We start from the raw sequence: 24,247 nt of genomic DNA, 5'->3' as shown, positions 1-24,247 counted from the left end.
CCCCCAGGCCAAGCTGTTAGATTTTATGAAAAATTGAGTTTGGTTGTCATTTAAAAATCGAAAATGTATGCATTTCTTAATTTTTTATGCTTCTATTTTTTTTATTGAATAACGTAGCAATGCTTTCCAAATCGATTTACATAGACATAAGGAGGAAAAATCAAGGTTTCTCCTGATTTTTTCTTGGTGGAAAACGTTCATTAGCATTGCAAAGATTTTGTTTTCAAAATTTTGTTCCGATTTTTTTTATTCAATTTTATTTGTAAACTTTATCTTATTACTAAATCTTCACAGTTTAAAATTGGTATTTGTAAAACTTAAAATCATTATTCAACAGTACAAAAAATCATGAGATACCTTGATTCTTCCAATTTTGAGAACATTGCTCCGTTATTTGAAAAAAAAAACAAAAACCAAAAAGTGAGGAAATTCATCCAGTTCCACCTTAATCGAAGTAGGTATTCTTGTAACATCCAAATCAAGTAAAAATTAACTTCCATTTCCCGAACGGAATCCGCCGTTCGATTCTTGGGATTCTGAGTGAGCAAATCGACAGAAATTTCCCCACCAAATGAGTTGGCTACGACTGGCAGCAAAATGTTCTTCCTTTTCTATACGGGGAAAGATAACACTAGTTCACAAAATAAAACAAAAGTCGTGAACTTCTATCGACGGCATTTGTTTTGATGATTTATTACGTGCTGATTTCGAAACCATGTTCATTTTTTTTAAGTGAAACATTTTTCAGTTTTACCTGATAACCGATCCCTACAGTTTTTAAAAAAATGGAATTTACTAAAATTTGAATATCTTGCATTGCCAGTCAGTCAATCTTCAATCTTTTTGCATTAATGGAAAACTGAATGAAATGTGTTCCAGACATATGAACACGATTTTTGCGTCGGATTGATGAAAGTCGAGAAATTGGTCAGCTTTTTTTTTTGAATTTTGGCAAAATTTTCAAAAAAAAAAAATTTTTTCAATGAAAAAAAAAAAAATTTAAAAAATCTTTCACAGCGTTCATGCAGAGTTGTAAGCGAGTAAGAGTAAACATTTCAGCTCAATCTGGGCATTGGTTGCGGAGAATTAGATGTATGAAGTGAGCAACTTTGCTTAGAAATACGTTTACATTGTCAGCCTTGTGTGGAGGGCAGAAAGAATGCCCGCTCCACTAATATTTTTTTCCATCACGTTTTCAAACTAAGAGCATGATTCTACACTGAAAATGATCATCTGCTTACCGAGTTCCAAAGTGATGTAAACTAGTGTAACTTGCGCGAACGGATTTTTTTTTTGTCGTCTACCCTTCTCCCAGATATGGTGGATGCTCTGTTCAAGTCGCCGCTCCATCACGAATCGTGGATTGTAATCTGCTAGTTGATGTGTGGCGAAGCAGTTTTTTTTTTCAAGTGATTCATTCACAATGAACATTTTATCAAACATTGCTGCTTGACATAGAAATCAGGAAACGAAAAAAAAATAAGGCATTTAAGAACCCTAAAAGTGGGTAACTTTGGAAGTGCAGCAGAAGGCAGATCCAGATTGAATGTTTGCATGCTGCACTAGATTAGTGTTGGCATATTTAACTTGTTCGCAGGAAAAACGTGCGAGTATTCAGCAGCCCAGTTGTTCACAAGAACCGTAATCCGAGCTTACTTCGCATAAAAACTTGAATATATGTTGTTAAAATGCTTATTCATGTATTCTTTTCATTTTTTATACAGTTAATCATCTGCCCAAGCAACACACATGTTATAATAGAGTTACGACAGCGCAAGTATAGAAGTTTATTTTACGTAATTCTAACATTGTGTTGAAATAACGTTAAATAAACTTCTATACAACCAAAACTTGCGCTGTCGTAACTTTTATATAACATGTGTGTTACTTGGGTGATTTGGAAATGGGGTACTTTTGATCACCCAATTAGTCAGTATTTATTGATGTTACAATACCTGTACAAGTATAAATGGAGGTCCCCAAATTCATATTTGATGCCAAAAGTCCAAGTGGTCATAAACATTAAAAGGTATTTGATAAAAAATAAAATAAAAACAAATATTAAAGCTAGAAACAATGCCTAAAGATGTGGCAATTTTCTATCGGAGTTAGAAATATGATTGGTAAATGGATAATTTTACTAAAAATAAGCATTTATTCTCAAGCTTCACCTATAAAGTTGATCGGTTCGAAGTCATGTGTAGTTGGTAGAGGAATTTTGAGTTCCACATTGTTTGTAGATTTCATGCAAAACGTGGAGTTTTGAAAATGTAACAAACTGCGATAAGAAAAACAGTAAAGAATAATCGGTTCATTTACACATTCATGAAACTCGATTTCCATGACCCTTTATATCTCTTCGTAGCTATATTTGAGCTGTTTAACCAAAATAATGTTCGTGATCAGTAACAAATTCAATGAAAATGGTGATTTTAAAATTTCATGAGCAAGTTTGTGCTGATCAATGCTACCCCATTTTACGGTATGTTTGTTTTGTACTTGGGGCTGCTCCACTGCAATGCCATATGTATGTATGCAAATTCAGGTTGAGATAAAGTTCCAAAAATTCCCAATACGAACAGTGGGTTCAGTTAAAAACACAAAGGCATAATTTAGGTTGATATTAGTAAAGTTTAGATATTAAATTATGTTTTAAAATATTTGTTTTGAATTTATAAAATATCTTTTACAACACAAAAAAAAAAACAAAAAAAACATATGATGCCTTTTATTATTTTGAAAACTAAACCATGAGAGTCTGAGCTTTGAAAACTTTTTTTGAGTTTACCTCTCGAAAGATGGTTCTTGTTTATGCGTCGTTTATTTTGCTGCAAAAGTGAGACTAACTTTGTGCTGTGTTTGTCAATTGTTCATACAACGCTTCATTTCCGTTGGATTGAAACGATTTCAATTTTGAACTTTGAATTGATCTCATTGTGCGGTCGCAGCTGTTATCGCAATTCTCGCCGATGATTTTTTTTTCGTCGCATATGCATAAACCACATAGAATCAAACCTAGGGTGGACCGCGCTTGGGTGAAAAAATGAAATCTGAGAGGATTTTTAACTCTCAGTTTTTTATTTTAATATAATTGTAATATTTTTACAGAAGAAAGTAGAAAAACTCGATGTAATTCAAGTCAGAGCGCTTAAAGAGTAGCAAGCTTATTTTTCTCAATTTGATGTGCTTAAAGAGTATATTTTAGTTTTTTTTTCTATGAACGCCACTTTGGCCATAATCGTATCTACACCACAACCAATGGCTGTATTTATAGGCGTTGTACAGATAAGCAGACGAACCACCTTGATAGGTGTCCTTGAAATATTTCTATCATTTCTGGTGCAAATGTTGCACAAAACTCGCTTTCACGATACAGAAGGCGCTAGTGAAAAACTTCAAAACGAAAGAAAAACATGAACTCCAAACCACAGACAAACAGGCGTCTTGCTCTACTTCCCATCGTTTCCTTTTTTAAAGGATACTTCAAATATTTTGTAGTTCGCAAATCTCTCGCTCATAGCGCTCGCATCGTTGTCGCTCCTGTTTCACGTTGGCCCACTACCGCCATCTACCCTGTGAGTTTACGAAATACAACGTGGTTAGCATTGGGTGATTATGTTTTCGTGACGATGATTTTAATCGCATTTTGTTCCAATTGAGGCATCTGTTGTTCTGTGTCCTAACAATCATCGAATGCGTGGTCGATGAAAGTCCCACCAGTGTATAATATAGTGTTAAATGATTTTTAGAGCGAATATGAAGTTACCATAGGTACCAGAAACCACAGGTTAGTCTTCAATCGATGCTTATAATTATTATTGAATTTTAAAACTAACTTCAGCTTTCCAAGATTTTTCTTTTTTCATGCATAAGATTTGTCGCGTTTCGGCATGGTAATCAAGCAAGGTAATTAAATGAACATGAATTTAACTGACCTCACAATTTGCAGTTGTGCTTCGTGATTGACCAGAACAATCGAAAATGTACAAGAAATCAACAAACGGAGCGTGGGACTTGACTACCGTTTACAATGGACAGCTTTGAGAGCTCTCAGCTTAATCAAGCGCTGTAAGTCACTTTCTGACAAATCTGTTAACAAGGTGTTCACTGCAGCGTAGGTAGCGTTGGCCATTTCAATTTTGTTTGAATAAATACAACTTTACACCTCTACTATTACCATACTTAAACAATTGTTGTTCATATAATTTTAAGTAAGTTGAATGTAGAATCGAAAGCATGAGACGAGCTCACCTGTCGAAATGCAATACTAAGACATGTTGTCCAGCTGCATAACTACCAATACCCGAAGAATGCAGCGAACAAAGCGAAAATATAAAAATAATAATCAACGAATTCACGCCCATGCGACTCTGCGTTGGCATGCTTTTTATCTGTCAAGTGGTAGCACACTCGGAAGTCAACACTGTTTACAAATAAAAAAAATCACATAAAATTTACTACAATCAAAAAGCGGAATCAATCAGAGAACGATATTGCTGAAAAATCGCACCACCCTAATGCTACTCCGAAGTTCTGAATCTCAGCAAACGTATAAAAAGCGGTCGGGACAACTCCTCAAACATCAAACATCAGTTCTACCAGTGAAAGTGAAGTCGGTCGAAAATTCATTCAGGATGCAAATCATTTTGGCTATGTAAGTATAACTGTGGAAAATATTATTGTTTTTTTTTTACATTGATTCTAAAATACCTCTTGCAGACTAATTGTGATAATTTCACTCAACGGCATAAAACCGTTCACTGTGTCAGATGATCCAAACTGGGAAAATTCAATTATAATAAATGGCTTCAACTATCCTGCTGATGCAGCCTCGATAGAAAAAATCTCAAAACATAAACAAGTTTTTTGGTTTTTCAATGCAATAGTAGACATACTGCCATATAATTTCACTGAGCTATTTGAGAATTGCAACGAAATTAAATTTTATGGTGGATCTGTTAAATCTATTCACATTACTCCTAAGTTAGACTGCATTGTTTTATACAACACATCTACTGAAAATGTGATTATTAAACCTGATATGTTCTACAAACTGGGCGATTTCTCGTGTACGAAATCAAAATTGACACATATCCCAGAGAATATCAATCGATTAAAACATTTAAAAAATTTAGATCTTGGAGACAACTTGATAGAAATAGTTCAAATGGACCAGTTAAATGGGTTGGACAATTTGGAAGAACTTTCTCTTTCTTCTAATAAAATAAAACACATTTACAGTGACGGTCCGGTGAGTCTGCCATCGCTCAATACAATGTATCTTATCTACAATCGACTTCAACATTTTGACGTCTGCAATTGGAACATGCCTACTCTTTCCAGCCTCTATCTCCAAGGTAACAATTTGACACATTTCGCAATTCATCAATTTCCTGCTCTAGAACTATTATTAATTTATGGAAACCCATTGAACTGCGCTTGGAAAGATAGTTTAAAGAATACGTCAATACGGCACCAATTCTATATAAGTTGTGACGAAAAAAGCGTGGGTGCCTTTGAATTGGATTGTTCACCACAAACCTATCATCAATTGAAGCAGCAGGTCTCTAGTGTCGACACCAAGTTAAGACAAATTGAAGTAAAAATGTTGAACAACTATCAACAAGTTTCCGACAGAATGCAAAAAATTGAAAGCCTGCTGCAAAATCTTACCGCAAAAATTATTGAACAGCAAAATGTCTCTAATGATATAATTGAGGCAATGTACCGAATTGAAATCGAAAGAGCTTCCAATCAAACGAAGAAAATTCCATAACTTTCGAAATAATAATGTTCATATTTATTAAATAATATATACCTAAGTATAAAAAAGTTCTATGTATCGATCGTAAGTTCATTATTAAATAAACGTTATACAGAAAAAAATAGCTTTCCACAGTTCTTTCAGTTTTCCTGGTGAAAAATATCACTTCATTTCCCGTTCTTTTCTTGTGCTACATATGATGGAAAATTCGCCGATGAAACAGTGTGCAATGTACTCTCAATCGACACTTTCTGTGGTGTTTTTATCTCTTCCTAAACTCTAGTGGAGACTGTAATCCACTTGTGAACATCGTTGCCTCAAAAGTAAACGCCCATTGACAAATTTCGTCTCAAATCGTATTCGGAGTTGGCAGCACCCTCTCAAATTTCTATTTTGGGTCAACATCTGGTAGAATTCCTCGAAAAATTTCATGAGAAACTTTTGGAGGAACTCTAGAAGTAATTCCAATTAAAACTTCCTTTAGAAATTTTTGGAGAAATTGTGGACAAAAAAATGGTGGGAATTTTTAGAGAAATCCATCTGGGGGATCCCTGAAGGATTTTTTGAAGAAATTCTTGGAAGAACTCATAAATTACAGAAGAATTTTTTGAAAAATGCCAAAGTTTACATTCTGGGAATATTTCTGCTGAATTTCCTGCGAGATTCTTTGGAGAAGTTCTGAATCAATCTTTTATGAAAAATTTAAAAATAAATACTTGAAGAACGGTCTGAATGAACCCCTAGCAATCTTTGCAGAAACCTCTGGAGAAACCTTCGCTGGAACTTCTGGAAGGAACTGTTGTGAATTTTCTGATGGTATTTGTGGATAAATATCTAAGAAAATTCCTAAATATATCGAATCATTCCTAAAGGAACGTCCAACAATAACTTCAGATAGAGTTTAAGAAAAATGGGATTTCTTAAGGAAATCCCTAAAGGAGTATCTGCAAAAATCTCTTAAGAAATTTCGGAATCTCAGTAAAAAAAACCCTGCTGAATTGCATTTGACAAAACCATTGGAAGAAATTCAGGAGAAATTCCTAGACTTTCTTGAACAATTTCTTGAAGAATTCTCGAAAACATCCTGCAGAAAAAAAATTCCGTCAGGATACTGTTTGTGGAGAAATTTATTCACAAATACTTAAGAAATACATACACGAGCTTCTGTAGCAATCCGTAAAGAAATATCCCAAATAATGAAATTTGTGAGGGAGTTTCTGAAAAAAAAAAACATAGGCTAGCTTCGAAATAATTCTTATGAGAAAATTCTCGAAGAAAACCCAAGACTTCTTCAGAAATAATTCAATGGATTCTTTTAAAAATTTCCCCGGAGATTTTTTCTAAGGTTTCTTTCAGAAATTCCTCCCGCGATTGCTTCAGGATTTCTTCGAGCGATTGTTGGAAAATATCCCCAGAACTTCCATAGGACATTCCCTCAAGAATATCTTTTTAAATTTCTCCAAGAAGTGTTTTGGGCAGATTTCCACAGATTCCTTCCGGAACTCCTCCAGGAATTGCTTAAGAAATTCATGTAGGGATTCCATAATTAAATGCTCCCATGGCTTCCCCTAGAATTTTCCACTGGAATTTTTTAAGAAATTCTTTCAAATATTCGTTAAGGAAGTCTTCCTGTGGTTTCTTCATTTTCAAGGGATTCTTTAAAAAAATGGTACAACTGTTTCATCAAGAAGATCACCAGATTTGTTGGGGAATTTCCAGGGATTCATTCGGAGAATCCTGCAGGACTACTACTCAGAGAATCTCGCATTATTTAATACAGTCATTCCAGCAGGAATTCCCTCAGAGATTTCTGCGAGAGTTCCTTCAGGATTTTCTTCAGGAATGCACTTCTTCAGAAATTTGTCTATGAATTTCTGCACGGTTTGTTCAATTCGTTTGTTCAGAAATATTTTTTTGGAATTTTTACAAGAATATCTTTGGAACTTTCCCAATTTCTTCTACGAATCTTTACAGAAGCTTATCTAGCTGATTCTCCAGGGATTTCTTCAGAAAAAAAACTTCACAGATTACTCCAGAAATACCTACTAGAAGCCTCCAAGAATTTTCTTTAAAGGTTTCTCCAGGAATTTCCCTAAAATATCGTAAGTTACTTTTCTGGAACTCCATCAAGGAAGTTTCTCCAAATATTCCTCCAGGAAGTCTCCAGAAATTCCTTCTGAGATTCCTTCGAGAACTTACCTGAGATTTCTTCAGATGTTCCTCTAGAAGTTCATGCAAGAGTACCTCCCATAATTTGTAAAGAAAGATTTTTTTCTGGATTTTTTTTTCTCAGGGAATCCTTTAAAAATGTTACTTCGGCAAGGAAATTTTTCAAAAGCTTTCCCGTGGAGTTGTTTGAAAACACCTTGGAATTTTGTTTTTGAAAATCCTATCAAACTCCATTTAGAAATTCTTTCAAATGTTTTTCTACAAATTCCTTGAAATGAGGAAATTCTTTAAATGATTTTGCAGAAATTTTTACGAGTTTTTTTTTGTAAACAAATTGCTCCTGCGGTTTGGAGAGATTTTTCCTTTGATTCATTCAGAGATTCCTCCTGGAACTGTTTCAGACATTCATTCAGGATTTATTTCCGATCATCTTCCAGTAATTGCACAAAAAGTAATGGAAGAATTTTTGAAAGATTCACTGAATGAACTTCAACAGAAATCTCTAGGTGGTTGTCCAAAGAAATCTCTTATTAAACTCATAGTTATACCTCTGGAGATTCCTAGAATAAATTCTTTTTAGCTTTTTGGATGGGTTCCTGGATAGAAATCGATGAAGCAATTTCTGGAAAAATTCCAAGAATAATTTCAAAAAAACTTTTGGAGGAATTCTAGAAGTAATTTCAACTAAAACTTCCTTTCGAAATTTTAGAAGAAATTGTGGACAAAAAAATTGGTGGGAATTTTTGGAGAAATCCGTCGAAAAGTTTCTGGGGGATTCCCTAGAGGATTTTTTGAAGGAATGCTTGGAAGAATAGGTTCTTCTTGCGAAGAATAGATTATGGAGAAATTTCTGCTGAAATTTCTGCGAGTTTCTTCGGAGAAGTTCTGAAGGAATCAGGAACTGGAACATGGAGAAATGGTCTGAATAAACCCTAAGCAATCTTTGCTGGAACCTCTGGAGAAACCCTCGGAGGAAGTTCTTGAAGAATCTCTTGAGAAATTCTGGTGGAATTTTTGAAGAATTCCCAAATATATCGAATAATTTCTAAAGAGTTCCTGCAAACAAATGGATTTTTAGAGGAAATCGCTGAAGGATTTTATGCAAGAATCTCTTAAGGAATCTCGGAATCTCCGTAAGAAAAGGTCTGCTGAATTGCATCTTTCGACAAATCCATTGGATGAACTCCAAGGGAAATTCCTGATTTTTTTTTATCTGTATTAACGAGATTTTTAGCCCTAGGCTAGTTCATCTCGTGACTCACGCTTTACTTCCCTTCCGAAGGAATACCTCACTTTTTTGTGAGTTTGTCGGGAGTGGGATTCGATCCCAGGTCCTCGGCATGATAGTCAAGTGTTCTAACCATCACACCAGGCCCGCTCCAATTCCTGGAATTTCTTGAAAAACTTCTTGAAGAATGCTTGAAGAAATCCCAAAGAAAAAATCCTAGCGTACATTCCGATAGTGTTTCTGGTGGAATTTATTCACAAACACTTACAAGCACGAACGTCCGTAGCAATCCTTAAAGGTGTAGGGTAAGTGTACCAATTATGGCTATAGTACCAATTATTCGCCATAGTTGATTTTCACCCTTTAACGATGTCAGTCAACAAGAAAAAAATTGTGAACAACAGATCACGTTCACAGAAGATGGTCGCACTCATTTAAACTCCACATTTTGCTCAAATCATGGTAGAAATAAATCATTTTCCTTAAAATTTCGGCTTCCTTGCACCCTTTTTCGCCATAGTGTACCAATTATGGCTAACCCCATAAGGAATGCATGCAAATAGTGCGAAAAGGAACCGAAGTTAAAAAATGTAACCATAACTGGTACAGGGTTCCTATCATTGGCACACGCTGTAATAAATACTAAAAGTAGTTTTGGCTCCGTTTCTATATTTTTCCTGTAAAGTATCGAAACTAAACTATCTTTTAACATATTGATGACATTCGTTGGTTTTCTTCTTATTTTTGTATAAATAGCTTTCCTTAGGTAGTGCCATAATTGGTACACTTACCCTATCCCAAAGTATCCATGAAGATGAAATTTCTGAAGGAATTGCCGAAAAAAAAACATGGACTCGTTACAAAATAATTTTTATGAGAAAATTCTCGAGCAAGCCTTGAAGAAGACCCATGGAAAATTTCTGGAAGAATTCCTGAAAACGTCTCAAATACACGGGCAGGAATTCGTTCCGAAGAGATCTCTGGAGGAAGCTTTGATGGATTATCATGCTGACACCATTCAAGGAATTCCCACAAAACTATTTAATCCACAAAATTCCAGGAAAAAATAACTTTTGGATTTGATTTGACAAGGTAATTTCTGGCTGCGTCTCTGGAAGTAATCGCGGAGAAGGTTCTGAAGCAGACAATACCTTCTAAAGAATTCTCGGAGAAATCTTTGGAAGAACTACTGTGGATCTCATGAAAGGAATTTCTGCCATGAAGTGCTTTCCACAATAGGGTAAGAAATCAAACTTTGAACTAGTCAAATTGTAATCTTAATTTGAACCATTTCGAAATTCATTAAAACGACGTACTTTTTAGGAAAATATTGTCCCGAAAAAGATGTTAAACAGCTTTCCGTAATATAACCTGATAATATGGACTTTAAAAGCATTGAAAAAAGCGTTTTTGTCATGGAAAACAGGCAAATGAAAAATCACTGTGATTTCACCCATTACCCCCCAGAGAAAGCACATTTTCGGTGCACTCGTACAGCTCATGCATTGTATAACACGCAATATGTGAACACGTTAAATGAAAGCTTTTTTATCGTAGAATCGACCAACCGAATAATATTCCGCATTATTTGTCATTCAATTTTAGGTAATTCTTACTTGGAGAATGTAATCTAAATTTGAACTAGTGAACGGGGGTGAGCTTCCAGTGTTGGCCTGCAGACCGCGCTAGTGGTTGTTTTGTTTACTCTTGCGGGATGAAAAATTCCAAACTTAGTTTCGAAGTTCCTGAAGAGTTAGGACATTCTTAGTTGAAATTCCACTGCCTGATGAAAAATACTTATGTTTTCTATTGTTCAGCACGAAATTGGCTGTTGTGGGAGATGCTCGAACTGCTGCCGCCAGTAGCTCAAATTAAGATTAAAATTGGTTCAAATTATTATTACGATGGTTCAGATTAAAATCATTGTTGACGAATAATCGAATTTTTCAATGAAATTCTGTGCAAATACAAACTTTTTACCACTTAACTGAAAGCTTATACCCGTGGCTTTCATGTACATAAGTTTTTGTCGTAATAAATTATTTGTATGTGGGAGAAAATATCACTCAAAATTTGCGCTACTTCAGAAAGCAGCAATTTGGTTCAACTTTTGATCACCTACCCAATTTACAGAATAAAATCGTGAAAAAAATCATGGAGGTGGTCCTTCGGGATAGTTCATTGTACAATTTCCTCAATATACCTATGATTGTTCTAGAAATGTCCTCTCAAACGGAACCGGTTCGGGAATATCCAGATGCTGGCTTGAAATTTTTCTTAATCTACTTTCACAAGGAATTCCCAAATTGATCCTTTTTAAAATCCATCCGGAGCCGGTTTTCTTCGGTGGTCAGAATGGCCTAGCTGAGTAGTTTTGGCCGGACTACAATTTAGCCATTCAATATATTTCAATTAAGGCCAAAAGAGTTGAAATGTGTAAAGAAATGCTTCAAAGTTATGGGTCCTTTTTGCCCTTAATGCAACATATAACTTTTTTCCTAATTCATTAGGAAGGTTGAATATGGATGTACTGGAAGGCTATATGTTCACTCAAAACACGAATTTTCGATGGAAGGCTCGGAGGGTCAAGTCACATATAACAATCAACTCTGTTCGACAAAATTAAGGTGATGTCGGTCTGTGTGTGTGTGTGTGTGTGTATGTATGTATGTCTGTGTACAAAAAGGTCACTCACTTTTAAATCCTTTAAATATTTGGATTATAGCTCGAATCGAACCAGACCTTTACCGCATTGTTTGTGGTCCGGATAGGTCAAGGCGTTCCGTAGTTATGGCCATTTGTGTGATTCGGACCAATACCGGTAGAACTGGCCGTATACTAAACTGAACCAAGCCCCATCATGCGACATATCAAACTGCGGTGATTTTTGTAACCTTCAGCATGGTTGAACGATTCCACGATGTCAGTCCAAAATTTAAAATGGCAGCCTAATATTCAAGATGGCGACTCCAATTTTCGCATGGTGGCTGTTTAATGGTGTTTTAGGCTCCAAATCATGCAATATGGATTATATTTGATAAGGGGAAGTTGTCTGGAGTCCAAAAATGGTGACCAGAGTATCAAAGATGGCGGACTAAAATCCAAGATGGCATCTGTTCAACCCTTTGAAGCCGGATTTTTTCCAAGTGTTTTTCTGGAATTTTACTACGTTTTTCTCATGTTTTGGTGGTCAATAGTATAAAAACGGTAGAATATTATGCGGAATATTTTTCTGGATATCCTAGGTCATCCAATCTTTTCTTGAGTTTTGATCCTTAAGTCTGCGGTTGTAACTGTAACTTCTTTCATTATACAAAGCTAAGAATCGTAATCTATCACGTCCAGTAAGTCTTCTGAAAGTTCAATAGACAGTATCAGATCAGTCGGTATATCCTAGGTCATCCAAACTATTCTTGAGTTTCAATCCTTAAGTCTACGGGTGTAACTTTAATTTCTTTCATCATACAAAGCTACGATTTGTAATCTACCATGTCCAGTAAGTCTTCTGAAAGTTACAGTTGTTGTTTCTATCAACTAAGCTTCATATCAGCAAGAAGCCCATAATATCCCAATAATATAAAACATCGCGTATTGATCCTCTAATTGCTTTGGTAAGTTCAGTGGATTATGTACCACTACTTAACGTAGTAGCAAAATCTATTATCAAAATGGTCTCCAGAGTAGCGTTGTTGGGCTTTAGGACAGAAGGTCGAATGGACAAAAGGTCGAAGGGACAAAAGGTCGAATGGACAAAAGGTCGAATGAACAAAAACATTACTAGATTACCAGCTGGTGTGTCACTTATAAGAAAAAATAGTTCATGTTGTTGCTCATTGAGAGAAACATTATGGTGCTGTTATAGTAATCATAGTATTTCAGCCACTGACATTTCTATAGGAAATTTTCCCTTCTTTTGTTTATAGGCTATTCTTTCAAGTTGTGTCGATGCAGTATTTAATGGCAATTTAGTTTGATGTTTTATTCAGTAATTTTTCCTTCTTAAATTTATTGGCTGTTTTTTTTATGTTTTGTTACTGAATTAATTACTGGTCGACAGTGGATCACGCACTTTGACCACTTGTTCCATTTCTGATGGATTTTGGCCCGCTGATTCCGAATCTGATTTCGGAATTGCTGTAACACGTACAGTTTTTGAGAAAAATAGGGTTTTTTTTCACAAAATTTCATATTTTCATAAAAAATAAACTATTGTCTTTATATTTTCATGTTTTAATCTGCTCATCTCAACCAATATTTATATTAGATAGATTTTGATCCACTGATTTAGAATCTGACCTTAGAATTTCAGTAACACGTACAGTTTTTGAGAAAAATGGGGTTGTTGTGTTATAATATTTATGTACACCAAATGTTTCTAACAGAAGTATAACACAATAAGCTATAAATATATATCAGGATTAGTTGGAAAGATGTTACATTTTTGTTAGAAACATCTAGTCGGGTTCTCATTGTACACAGTTCGAGAGCTCCCAAATAAAGCAAGGTCAATATTGGCGCCGGCTACGTCCTTACGGCCATCGAGGATGGCAAGAAATGTTAGTAAGGCAACCGTTGTTATGGTTGCCCTATCGCGCGTATTCACCCCACTAAGGAGCAGAATCCTAAAGTCAATTCCACACAGGACTGAACTGAACTTGACGCTTAGCTTAGCTTCGACTTACAGAGTAATGCATGTTAGTAGGAAAGGTATCGTTGGGTCACTAATCGGTTTGATAATCGATGTGACCCTTTGATTTTCAATAAAGCAAAGAAAGCAAACAATTGATCACCCACGTCAGGTCATCGCTCAGTATTTACTAACAACAAGCTAACAACTGGGGCTGCAAAACGGTGAGTCGAAAAGGAGAGCGTCCAACATAGATCTGGCCCTCACAAGTTCGTACCTCATGCTTCCACGGGTCAAGCGATGACAAAGACCGCCATCTAATCTGGCAGTGCAGCCTGGGCACTGTTGTCCTTCTGACTTCAGCTAGATTGAGGAGGTACGACCTGAGCGTCTGTTCACCAAGGAGGTGCGGCTCAAACAGCGTCTGTTCTGGCATCCAGCGGCTGAGTAAGAAATGCTCCTCCACCGGAAGTTGTACCTAAGGTGGCAGCCCCACCACGGTGGATAGGGGACCTTAGGCCAACAACCTACTGTTCTCGAAACTGAACAACCGTTACAGGAACCGAAAATGATAGGTTACTAACTGATTCAATGGCAACGACTTTTAGCGTGAAACAACACACAAGAATTGTTACTTGGACAGTATTAACCCTAGCCCAGCAGGGTAAACTGGCACAACTAGCCAACGAGGCATACCGTATGAAGTTTGAAATCCTAGGACATTGTAATCAGATTTAGAACACGGGTTTGAATCCTTACCATGATCCACTAACTATGGGACGCCATGGTCTCGGAGAAATGAGCGAGAACGGAGAGCTGTTTGCAGAGATTTGTGGCAATAATGCCATGTTGATTGGGGGATTGCTCTTTCCTCATCGACCAGTGCACAAAGTGTCATGGGTTTCCCGTGATGGCGTCACGTGGAATCAGAAGGAAATGGAGACGGATCCTTCTTGATGCGCTGAACAAATGAAGCGCCGACATTGCGTTCAATCATCATCTTCTAATCGGTGAGATCTGACTGCGCATTGCTAGGATCCATCGACAGGAGGAGACAAACGGGCGCCGGTTCAATACACGCCGACTGGAAGACGCTGCGGTGAAAAGGTCTTTCGTCGAGGAGCTAGAGAACCATGTTGCGGATATTCCACCAAGAACGCCTTCATCGCTATCGGCGAGAATAATTTGGGTGAGCTACGCACCCGAAGTAAGCAGTGATTCACAGATGATACCTGGAGGAAGATAGAGGAGCGAAGGAACGCCAAAGCCGCGATAGAACGACCGAAAACACGAGGAGCCACAGCCGTTGCCTGTCAGTGCTATTCAGCTCCCGAGAAGGAAGTGAAACGCTCATGAAGACGGACCAAAAGAGCGTGGGCGGATTCCCTAGCCGACGAAGACAAGGAAGCCGCAAACACAGGCGATATCCGTCTCCTCTACGATGTTTTACGTCACCTTAGTGGGACTAAGCTGAATGCTACGATGCTCGTGAAAGACACGTCTGGACAGTTACTGACCGACCTGGCTGACCAGTATAATATACTGGTTGTTCGAGCACTTTGGAAACCTTTTTCATTTATTTATTTATTTATTTCGTCAACCGTTTGTAGACTACATACATACATAATTTGTTCTATATTCTATTGTATCGTACAGAGTTGAAATATTGTTTTAACTTTACGCGAGACATGGTCAAGTCGATAGATTCGTAATGCTTATTGTAAATTAACATCATTCTATTGATTGGGCTGAATTTCGCATAATTTGTACGATGATGACTGACCGCAAATATGTTTCGATTTCTTAATTGTCGAGTCGGAGTATAAAAATTTTAACAGAATAGCAGATTGCTGCAATCTACACGTTGCGAAACAATGTCATTTACAAATGTTATCATAGCATATTCACGACGTTCCTTTAAAGTTTGTATGTTTATTAGCATACAACGTGATTCATAAGAAGGAAGTGGAAAAGTTGTCCGTCTCATTTTACGTAGAGCAAATAGCAAAAATTTCTTCTGCACCGATTCTATGCGTTCTTCATGAGTTTTCATAAATGGGGACCAAACAATACTACAATATTCAAGAATCGATCTCACATAAGAAATGTACAATGTTTTGATAGTGTATGGATCGTTAAAGTTGATACTAAATCGCTTTATGATCCCCAGCATGTTGGTAGCTTTATGAATTATTGTATTGTAATGATCGATAAAACTCATTTTAGTATCTAAGATCACACCTAAGTCTCTAACTCTTTCACATCGTTCAACGATGGTCTAATGGACGGGACTTCACATTAAGGTTTCAAAAAACTACTTGTTTCACCAATTAACACTAATCCCATCACTTTTATTATATTCTTATTTATAATTTTACATTTCACACTTCCTAACACTTATTCTGGGCCAGAAGGGCTTTCAACTGATTACTTCGTTTCTATTAGACCTATCGATTCAGACGTTCACTTCCGAGTCAGGTGTCGGTTACGCCATCAAAACCTCAGCATGATCCGCCAAGGGTTCGACGCATGACCCGTGTCAACACCGAAGCTCCATCAGTGCAGGAGATAGAAACAGCCATCCGTAGCATGAAATCGAGCAGAGCCCCAGGGGTCGATCGCATATCAGCTGAAATGCTCAAAGCTGACCCCGTAGTATCCGCACAACTACCGCATCAAGTATTCTGCAACATATGGGAAACCGCGACATTTCCGGCCGACTGGCGTCTTAGTAAAGGTACCTGAAAAGGGTGATCTGACTGTATGCGATAATTGGCGGGGCATCATGTTGCTGTGTATCATTCTCAAAGTCCTTTGCAATCCTTATTCGGATACAGGAGAAGATTGACACAACTCTTCGACGGCAGCAAGCAGGATTTCGAGCCGGACGATCCGTGTGGACCATATTGTCACGCTATGTATCATCCTGGAGCATTATTGCCAGAGCATTTGGAATGGTGGCAGAGCTGTACACCCGCCTGAAACGCGAAGCAGCAAAGGTCGGACTGGTGGTGAATGCTTCAAAAACAAAGTACATGCTGGTAGGCGGAACCGAGCACGACCGGATTCGTCTGGGTAGTAATGTTATGATAGACGGGGATACTTTCGAGGTGGTGGAGGAATTCGTCTACACATAAAGTCAACAGATAAATGTTTACCCCAATGACACAAAAAACGAAAGGTACATTATTACAGCTAAAATTAACAGAAAATACGCTTAAAGCTACTCTTATTTACTAAACGTGACACATTAAAATCAAATACAAAATAACAAGTATTGAACAAACGGGACATATCACGAACCGGCTCATGTAGGCTGTAATTGGTGTTTGTAGATGGAAGATTGAGGAACGGGTGAGATCTTAGGCTATGGCGGCGTGTGTTTATATGCAGCATTCCTAGAAGATCAGGGCAGTCTCTGTTGCCTTGCACAAGATCTCCTACAAAGCAGACTTTGGTCACATTGCGTCTAGCACTGGAAGATTCCAAGTTAATAAGTTGACAGTGGATTTCATAGCTAGGCAAAGTTAGCGGATTCCTCCACCTGAGATGGCGTAGCGCAAAACGAATGAATTTGCGCTGTACTCTTTCGATGCGGTTAATTTCATTGTTGTAGTAAGGAGCCCAGACTACTGTCGAGTATTCCAGGATGGGGCGTACAATTGAACAGTATAGCGACTTCAAGCAGAGAATGTCCTTAAATTTTTTGGAAAAGCGAAAGATGAAGCCAAGCTGCGACGATGATCTTTAAATGTCAGTTTAGAGTCAAGCAGAACTCCGAGATCCTTGACTGTCGATTCGCGTATCAACCGAACACCTTCCAAAGCGTAGTCGAAGTAGAGAATGGACTTCTTACGGCCGAATGATATGACAGAGCATTAAGATACATTTAGTGACATTCGATTTGATGAGCACCAAACAGCAAAGGTTTCAAGCTGGTGCTGTAGAAACGCTGCATCCGGACGTTGCTTAATCGTGAAATACAGCTTCAGGTCGTCAGCATATGAAAGTTTCATGCATTTTAGGATAATGTTGACGTCGTTCATATACAACAGGAAAAGAAACGGACCAAGATGACTGCCTTGGGGAACGCCGGACCATACTGTGAACGGCGAAGAGATGTGGTCACCAATTTCTACAGACATACTGCGTCCAGTTAGATAGGATCGAAGCTACATGAGGAGGTTGTTGTTCATACCCAGTTTATCGAATTTGGCCAGAGCGATTTGGTGATTCATTTTATTGAAGGCGGCAGAAAGGTCAGTATAGATGGCGTGTCTACTTGATGGCCGCTTTGAAACTGGCGTATCAGGTACGACGTGAAACACGTCAGATTAGAGGTCGTCGATCGTTTTGGAACAAATCCGTGTTGATCCTCAGAAATGTAATGTGCGTAACTTTGAACTAGTTGGTGTAGAACGATCAACTCCAGTAACTTCGACGTAGCGCACAGTGAAGCAATACCTCTGTAGTTCGAGACAGTTCTTTTGCAGCCTTTCTTGAAAACGGGAAAACCGTGCGACTCCTTCCAGCAATTCGGAAAAACGCCGGTTGTCATGGAAAGGTTGAAAACAGTTGTAAGAGGCGCGGCAATAGAATTCAAACAACGTTTAATGACAAGCGGCGGGATGCCGTCCGGACCACATACAGTTAAGGACTTCAAAGCTTTACCGGCAGCAATTACGACATCGTTGGTGATAGTGAACTGCACTCCAGATGCAGGAAAGCTGGGAACATTCCGTGTGGCTTCGGTGGGTCAAGTTGCTCATTGACGAAGACTCTGCTGAATTGTGAACGGAACAAGTCGACTATAGCGGTTGATGTATCAGCTTCATGGAATCCATCAGTCATCGTAGTCGGCAAACCAGATTCTTTACGTTGGTCGTTGACATGCCGCCAAAAGCTCTTGGGATTAGTTTTCAGGCGGTTTTGTAATCGGCCTAAATGGGCGCTATAGAGACTATCGTTGAGGTGCTCGCTCTCGTTCTCGTGGTGTCGGTACGGTACTTACTGTGACGCCTCAGAGCTGCCTGTTTTGCTCTTTTGAGATTTTTAAGGGCGGCATTTGACCAGGCCGGCTTAGTCGGCTCCCGCTTCGAAATTACTGGAACAAACTGGTCGATTGCATAGAGCAATACTCCGGAGAGAGTCGAAGCAGCAAGGTTCGCGTCGGATCCACTAAGAATTTCGTCCCAGTTCACGCGCTCCAGGAAATCATTCATTTCACCGAAATTAGCCCGACTGAAATCATAGGAGACACTTTCTGACGTATCGTGAAAGGTACGAGACGGACTCACTTCCAGACTCATTAACAGAGGTGGGTGATGTCTAAAAATTTTTACAAGCGGAGCAGGACCATGCAAAGGTTATTTTCATTTTTAACTCCAACCATCTGTCTGAGCCCAGCGGTGCTGTAGGCATCAAGCAGCTCGCGCGATGATTGACCCATCGAGGAGCGAGTAGTGCACGGAAAGAAGAAACCAAAAGAACTACACTGCCAAGCAATGGAACTCAAGTTGAAATCTCCGAGTATGACAACATTGTCCTTAGGTTCCAATTGCGACACCACCTCGGATCCTTACTGACGGCTGACAACAACGTGAGCCGTGAAATTCGAAGGCGTATCATCAGCGGAAGTCGGGCCAACTACGGGCTCCAGAAGAAACTGCGATCGAAAAAGATTCACCCACGCACCAAATGCACCATGTACAAAACGCTAATAAGACCGGTGATCCTCTACGGGCACGAGACATGGACCATGCTCGAGGAGGACCCACAAGCACTCGGAGTTTTCGAGCGACGCATGCTAAGAACGATCTTCGGCGGTGTGCAGGAGAACGGTGTGTGGCGGAGAAGGATGAACCACGAGCTCGCTGCACTTTACGGCGAACCCAGCATCCAGAAGGTGGCCAAAGCCGGAAGGATACGGTGGGCAGGGCATGTTGCAAGAATGCCGGGCAACAACCCTGCAAAGCTGATGTTTGCAACTGATCCGGTTGGCACACGAAAGCGTGGAGCGCAGAGAGCACGACGGGCGGATCAGGTGGAGCGTGACCTGGCGAGCATTGGGCGCGACCGAGGATGGAGAGTGGCAGCCACAAACCGAGTATTGTGGCGTACTATTGCTGATTATGTCTTGTCTTAACCCTTATGTGGCCGACAAGGTACCCGGGTACCCAGCGCTCATTTAAAAAGCACGGTGTAGAAAAAGCAAAAAATTTGTCGGACACATAACGGTTAATGATGTTGAACAAATGAATGTATGCATGTATCATCCTGGAGCAAACGAATTAATTCCAAGAATCTCTCTACCTTATGTTCATTGATTACGAAAAAGCTTTCGACCTTCTCAATCACGGAAACATGTGGGAAGCCCTCAGGCGCAAGGGTATCCCTGAGAAAATCATCGGCCTCATTGAATCACAGTACAGGGCATTTTCGTGCAGAGTACTGCATAACGGTGTTTTGTCTGCTCAAACGTGAAATCTGTGCTGATGTACGCCAGTGAAACCTGGTGTGTATCAGTGGAGAACACTCAACGGCTGCAGGTTTTCATCAATAGATAGGCCTACGGTATATAATTCGTGCATGGTGGTCCCACACGTAGGATCTCCAACGAGCACTTCCATCGTCGATGTCATCAAAAGCCGGTAGTGACAGAAATTCAGGAGCGAAAGTGGAGGTGGGTCGGCCACACTCTACGCAGGGGCGGTAACGAAATCTGCAAGCAGGCGTTAGATTGGAACCCAGCAGGACATCACAGAAGAGGCAGACTCAGAGGCACATGGCGGCGCAGCCTCGACAAAGGAAAACATTTGCACTACTTTCTAGCACTTTCGATGCTTCAGAAATTCCCGTGGCCCGTGACGTCGTATTGGGAACCACTGATCTTTGCAATACAACTACATTGTGATAATAGTACTCCCTGAAGTACAGAATCCGAAAAACCTTTTTATTTCATCCTCACATCTTCGGTTCTTGACAATTTCACTTTGCCCATGACAGTAGGTTGGGAACCACTGAACTTGGCAAAACTGCTAAATTATTGATTGTCACTCAATAACTTATAATCTTTTCACTGGTTAGAAACTTCGTTACTTTGATCTTCACAAACTAATTCGCAAATTGACAAAAATACGCTCCCCCAATACACGCACTAATTCCCAAATGAGCGCTCCCACCCAGCTTACGCTCCCCTCGTTTCGAGCGTTAATTGGGGATTTAGTGTAACAAGAAAATCATGTTCACAAAGAATCTCATACAGGAGCAAAGTTTCATTTGAATTGAAAAAGGTCGCGTCTACGCGATTCGTGCGTTGAGCTGGAAATGCTCTATCTAGTTTACCGTAGAAAATTGCACATCATTAGAAGAGACTTTCTTACTGGAAGTGCATATGAATTGTACATGTTATTTGAAAAACAACAAATAAAGAGTGGGGTTTTCATGGTTTTGAGCGAAAAGGAACACGCTGTATTGGAATCATCACTCCCAATGATTTCCCCAGCTCTTTAGAATAATAATAATAATAAACATTTTAAACGCCTTATCAGAAGTATTCAGCTGACCATCGACATCCCGTTTCAAAGTAGTTTTGTTTTTTTTTGCCGGCTTCTGTGCATTGCTACTGCATCGTCATATGTTTTCAAATTCTACTCGAGATAAGATTATTAATCAGGATTTTTCCATACAAACAGTGGGTTCAGTTAAACAAAAAGGAAAGCTAACATTGACTTGATACTAGTGAAGCATTGAAATTAAATTTCGATTTAGAATGAAAGTTTTTATTTTTATTTTTTTTGCAATTTTCTTTTACTATTTACAAATATAGTTATTTATGAAAGGAGTGACAAGAAGATGATTTTTTCAGCTCAAGTTGTACATTTCTTCGACGTGGCTTTTCAAGCTGGATCAATATGAAAAGTGCTGAAAAAAAAACAAGTTTTTTTAACGAGTCACATAAATAAATTATGCAATGATTCTTCATTATACAACTCATTTGGATTGCAAAATGTTCATAATACAAGCCAAAAAGAATTTCAAATTGAATATTATGCAACTATTTATCATTAAAATTACATTAAATCTGCGTTATGATCCAGTGATCCAGTGAACTGAAATAAGACATTTTAAATTAAATTATGAAACTGAATTACTAGATTTTTTTTAAATCATATAATTATTTACAAATTATTAAGAAGAAAATATTCATAGCATAATATGATTATGCGGAGGCTCAGCTTTGAAGGTTTTTTAAAATCAATGTATGTCACAGAAGATTTTTTTCATGACCAAGTGGCCAAGTGCAGTGTTCATCAATCATTCAAACAATGTAACATTTCATTTCGCTTAGGTTTGACATTTTTTATTCGAATTACTCCCATTGTGGGGTCACAACTGTTATCGCATTGAATCGCACAGATGAATTTGCATTAGCCGCATTAGCATTAGCCTCAAAGAAACGTGCTTAGGGTGAAACACTCTTGCAAAGGAATGTGAAATCTAAAAAATGAGTTTGAACTTTTTTTTTATTAAATGAACCATTCTTGCAGATGCAGCTGGATGATGAATACATTCAACGCGATGCAAGACGGGGTGTTTGTTTTCCCATAGTAGTAGATTCTATACCAAAGGCTGTATTTATAGCAATTGAACAGATAAACATACAAAACATCTAGCACGATTTCCTTTAACCATTTTCAACATTTTTGGAAAACTATGTGGCACAAAACACGATTTCACAAGACATCGCTAAAAGAAGGCACTAGTGATAAACGTCAAATGGAAATAAAGACGATTGAAATGTGGAAGTATGGACTAAAAACCTGATTTCCGAAAAATCTTCGACAGCGCGGTTGATGGAAGTCTTACCTGTGCTTATTTATAAACTTACCTTACCGGTCAGGCCAAGGCCGGAGTGGCCTCTGCTGTACATATTAGCCGTCTCCATTCTTCTCGGTCCATGGCTTTGTGTCTCCAGTTCCGCACTCTGCGAAGGGTCCGAAGTCGGGTTGTTATCCGACATCCTGATGACGTGACCCGCCCACCGTAGCCTCCCGATTTTCACGGTATGGACGATGGTTGGTTCTCTCAGCAGCTGATGCAGCTCGTGGTTCATTCAACTTCTCCAAGTCCCGTCTTCTATCTGCACTCCGCCGTAGATAGTACGCAACACTTTCCATTCGGAAACTCCAAAGGCACAAAGAGTCCATGTTTCGTGCCCATTGGAGACTGCTGGTCTAATCAGCGTTTTGTAGATTGTTAACTTCGTGTTACGGCGAACTTTGTTCGATCATAGAGTTCTGCGGAGTCCAAAGTTAGCTCGATTTCCTGCCACAATGCGCCTCTGAATTTCTCTGCTAATGTCATTGTCGTCGGTCACCAGTGAGCCCAAGTACATGAATTCTTCAACCGCCTCGATTTCATCACCGTCGATATAAATTCTGGGTGGCAGGCGCGGTAAATCCTCCCTAGAACACTTTGCCATCATATACTTTGTCTTCGATACATTAATGACTAATCCGAATCGCCAAAAAGAACAGTGGGTTCAGTAAAAGTATATCTTGAGTTGATATTAGTGAAGTTTTGAAATTAAATTATGTTCTTAATTTTTAGAACAAGATGCGGTTTCACGATACATCGTGTACAGAAGGCGCTAGTGATAAACTTCAAAACGAAAGAAAGACGATGGGCACGCCTTAGAAGAGAAGTGCTTAGCTACATGAACTTCAAACAATCATCGAAAGCGTGGTCGATGGAAGTCTCACCAGTGTATAATAAAATGTTAAACGATTTTTAGAGCGAATATTAAGGACTGTATCGGAAATTAACTAAAAACGTTCATAACTGTCTAAAAAATAATCTATTCGAAATAAACATAACTTTATTTTTGGAGATTTTATTCAGATTATTATTTTATGTTCTGTACTCATTGAGCCATATTTTCAATAATTCTAAACATTTTCCAAATTTCTTCAATCTGTTCTAAACTTAAATATATTGTGAAGATTTCATAGAAGAACCGGAATAAAACGACCAACCGTGCTTCGAGATAGAGCATTTTGAAACAGTCCTTTAGTTATGAATCTCTGTGGTTCGTGCTTTTGTTGACAGAAACTTTCTTCAAATATAATCGAGCAATCCTGTATTAACATATAACTGTTTCCCGATTGATGTGTTCTACTCGGTAAAACATCTGTTTCGTATTTCCGGATATATTGCCAAAGAAACTACTGGTCAAACTTCAATCGATGCTTATTACTGAATTTTTAAACTCACTTCAGCTATTCAAGATTTTTTTCTGATAGATAAGACTTGCCTCGCTTGGACATGGAAACTAACAAAGTAATCAAATGAACATGGATTTAATTAACCTTACAATTTGCAGTTGTGTTTCGTGATTGACCATTCACAATGGACACCTTCCAGAATTCTCAGCCTAACCAAATAAATAAACTTTGCA

The 24,247-nt window shown here is 38.5% G+C and overlaps 1 protein-coding gene and 1 long non-coding RNA gene across 2 annotated transcripts; both read left to right on the top strand.

The window, feature by feature from the left end:
- The first annotated feature begins 1,861 nt into the window (after positions 1 to 1,861).
- Positions 1,862 to 5,886, top strand: LOC109432934 (leucine-rich repeat-containing protein let-4-like). Its single transcript, XM_062846236.1, has 2 exons — positions 1,862 to 4,654; positions 4,720 to 5,886. Exons 1-2 carry the CDS (start codon positions 4,518 to 4,520, stop codon positions 5,774 to 5,776), a joined length of 1,194 nt encoding a protein of 397 aa, XP_062702220.1. The 5' UTR covers positions 1,862 to 4,517; the 3' UTR covers positions 5,777 to 5,886.
- Positions 5,887 to 22,948: 17,062 nt separating this feature from the next.
- LOC134285467 (uncharacterized) lies at positions 22,949 to 23,996 on the top strand. The gene is made up of 2 exons (XR_009996396.1): positions 22,949 to 23,341; positions 23,401 to 23,996. It is a non-coding gene; the product is annotated as an uncharacterized LOC134285467 (long non-coding RNA).
- The last annotated feature ends 251 nt before the right edge of the window (positions 23,997 to 24,247 follow it).

This window comes from Aedes albopictus, chromosome 1 (genome assembly GCF_035046485.1).
Source record: "Aedes albopictus strain Foshan chromosome 1, AalbF5, whole genome shotgun sequence".
Lineage (NCBI taxonomy): Eukaryota > Metazoa > Arthropoda > Insecta > Diptera > Culicidae > Aedes > Aedes albopictus.
Note: the sequence above shows the minus strand (reverse complement) of the source record. Positions and strands in the feature narration are given on the sequence as shown.

Bases quoted from the DNA above. Each gene is read 5' to 3' on its own strand.
- LOC109432934 (XM_062846236.1), top strand. From the start codon at position 4,518: ATGCTACTCCGAAGTTCTGAATCTCAGCAAACGTATAAAAAGCGGTCG. The intron at 4,655-4,719 runs GTAAGTATAACT...TACCTCTTGCAG, and splicing joins ATGCAAATCATTTTGGCTAT to ACTAATTGTGATAATTTCAC.